At 36.9% G+C, this 2500-nt stretch overlaps 1 protein-coding gene across 1 annotated transcript in view; it reads right to left on the bottom strand.

Annotated features, from left to right (window-relative positions):
• Positions 1–260: 260 nt before the first annotated feature.
• The window catches only part of fcer1gl (Fc receptor, IgE, high affinity I, gamma polypeptide like), a 4018-nt gene continuing 1778 nt past the window's right edge, over positions 261–2500 (bottom strand). Inside the window, exons 3-5 of the mRNA XM_043259985.1 lie at positions 2262–2285; positions 887–910; positions 261–800 (exon numbers count right to left, since the gene is read on the bottom strand). Of these exons, the coding sequence (XP_043115920.1) occupies positions 723–800; positions 887–910; positions 2262–2285 (126 nt within the window). The 3' untranslated portion in view covers positions 261–722. The remainder of the gene's footprint in view (positions 801–886; positions 911–2261; positions 2286–2500) is intronic.

Below are 2500 nucleotides of genomic sequence, written 5' to 3'. Positions count from 1 at the left end.
CACGTTCCTTCATAGCGTGATTGCAGTTTGGTTTATAGTTTTATAATGGTATTTTATACGGCGTTGATCGTTTGTTTTTGGGTTATGCGTTATGTTTACATTACATTTAGCAGCAGATTAACTAAAACAGTAAAATAAAAGGCAGCGTAACGAGCTGTTTTTGTACCGCTAAGAAGAACCGGAAGTGGTCGACACCGGAAGCCGCGCGCATTCACAAATAGCCGCGCTATGCTAACATACAAACACACTATTAATCTAAGTCCAAGTTAAAAATATTATTTTATTATGTTGAAATAAATCGCCTTATACATGTATTTTACACATTAAAAGTGACGCTCGTCTCAAAGACGCATGCAGACAACAACAATAAAGCAGACTCTCATACTCAACCAAGCCGGTTCGCTTTCTTATAAACAACGCAAAAACGTGGCCATGGAGCACAAGACCAGTGATAAGGGTCCAATTTTAAACCAAAACTGAGATTCATACATCATTTAAAATCTGAATAAATAATCTTTACATTGATGTATTCAGCTGAGAGACGACTATTTGAAAATCTTGAATCTGAGGGTGCAAAAAAAGATCATTTTGAGCCATATAGCGTGTTTTTGTGAATGACTACAGATATACCCAAGCTGCTTATGACTGCTTTCATGCTCCAGGCTCACGAATACAGTTTTTAGGGCATGAACGCCCAATGATCTGCGGTTCGGGGGTCTCTTTTAGGCCAGCGGCTTCTTCTTCCCAAGATGGTGGGTGTCGATGGTGTCGTAGGTGTCTGCGTCCCGCCGTCCCAGATCCTGAAGAAGGGTACACAAGTGTTCATGAAATCACTTCAACAGTCACTCACTCATCACAACAGAGAGCAATAACACGGGCACAGTACCTGATAAATCTCTCCGTCCTGCTTCTGAAAAACACAAGAGGACGGTGAATGGGAGAAGTGACATTTCTCAGAAGACTCTTGCTCAAGACCGTGGCGTTCGTCCCTCAGCGTTAGTCAACACAGATTCCGCTTTCTGTTCCTTTTTTATGCCTCTTTATTTCCTTCATTCTGTCTTTTAAGTCAGCTATGAGGACATTTCACAAATGATAAGAGTAATATGAAAAATAGGTACTAAACCTCATAAGAGTACGTTTATCTGCCTGACCGACGAGGTTTTAATATGCGTGTTTGTGGGTTGTTTATATCCGAGGGCCTCACAAAAATATTTGTGCTTTAAGGATAAATTTGTCATTAGAAAGTGAGATAAAACTGACAGACAGCTCCACAACTCTTGAGTTAATCAATCATAACTAAATCAAAAATCAAAACAGTGCATCCTTTATGCTTGTTTTTGGTAACGTTCTCTCAAAGTTATAGAAATAGTTCATTTATAGTCTTTAAAGTTCTCATAAAGTTATTTACACGGCATCCAACCTTTAAGCTGATCGCTTTTTTTTAAAAAACAAACCAAAAAAATTCACGTTTTAATGTTTTAAACATACAGACAAGTCATTTTTACTCAAACAGGAACTAAAGCTGACAAAGCCTACTTTTGAAAACATCCTCGCTCGCAAAAGCAGCATTAAATGAAATAAAAGGTTTTTTCAATTAGCGCTTTATTCGAAGCCTTCATGTATAATACATTATAAAGTTATGCATAGTGTAGACTCTATGCGTTTTCATCTTTTCATAAATAACTGAAGAGTTTATTTGAAAAAACAGATAAAGATAGTTAAAAAAAAAATCAAATATCACGTTTTTATTATGTTATATTTTGTTGTTTTTATTGTGTTGGTTAGCTGTTTTTAACGTTATTTTTTAACCCAATCAAGACAAAACAAAAACCGTTTTATTGAGACGAATTGGAACGCACAATGAAAAACATGACTCTTGTTGCAAATGAACTCTTCAAGTCGAAATGCATAATATTTGAAAGTTTTAAAGCATTACACTAAAGCTGTAACAATGGGTAGAAAATGATTACAATTCACAATTATTAACGAGATCACATAATGCATTACAAGACGTGATTAATGCATTAAAATGCTTTTATAATGCATAACATATAAAGGCTGTAAGTGCTATACTTTGTAAAACGATGTCATGTTTGGTGATGGCATTCATAACTAGCTGTATATAGAAATGGTAGAACTCTATGGAACATCTCTGTGTTCGTGTGTGTTTTTAATAGCTCTCTGTGGTTGGCCGAAGAACAAGAAACAGAAATGTGACGATAGAATCAGCACAAACAGACCACAGCGACGGGTGAACTCACCTCTTTCGCTCCAGAAGAACGCATCTGACGACAAACAAACACTGAACGTTACTCTCATGACCAGAGAAACGGCATCAAAAACACATTCTGTCCAGAAACGCTGCATCTAGACGCCAAATTAGACCCTTGAGGTGCTTTTGATTTAATCCCGATTTTAAGAAAACTTCAAAAGTCAGTGAACTCAAACGAGGGTTTCAGTGAGATCTAGAATGCAGTGTTTTTAGGGGTTGGGCACCATT

The sequence above is a fragment of the Puntigrus tetrazona genome, chromosome 2 (genome assembly GCF_018831695.1).
Source record: "Puntigrus tetrazona isolate hp1 chromosome 2, ASM1883169v1, whole genome shotgun sequence".
NCBI classification, from domain to species: Eukaryota; Metazoa; Chordata; class Actinopteri; order Cypriniformes; family Cyprinidae; genus Puntigrus; species Puntigrus tetrazona.
The sequence above is the reverse complement of the archived record's forward strand: the minus strand, read 5'-3'. Positions and strand labels throughout refer to the sequence as shown.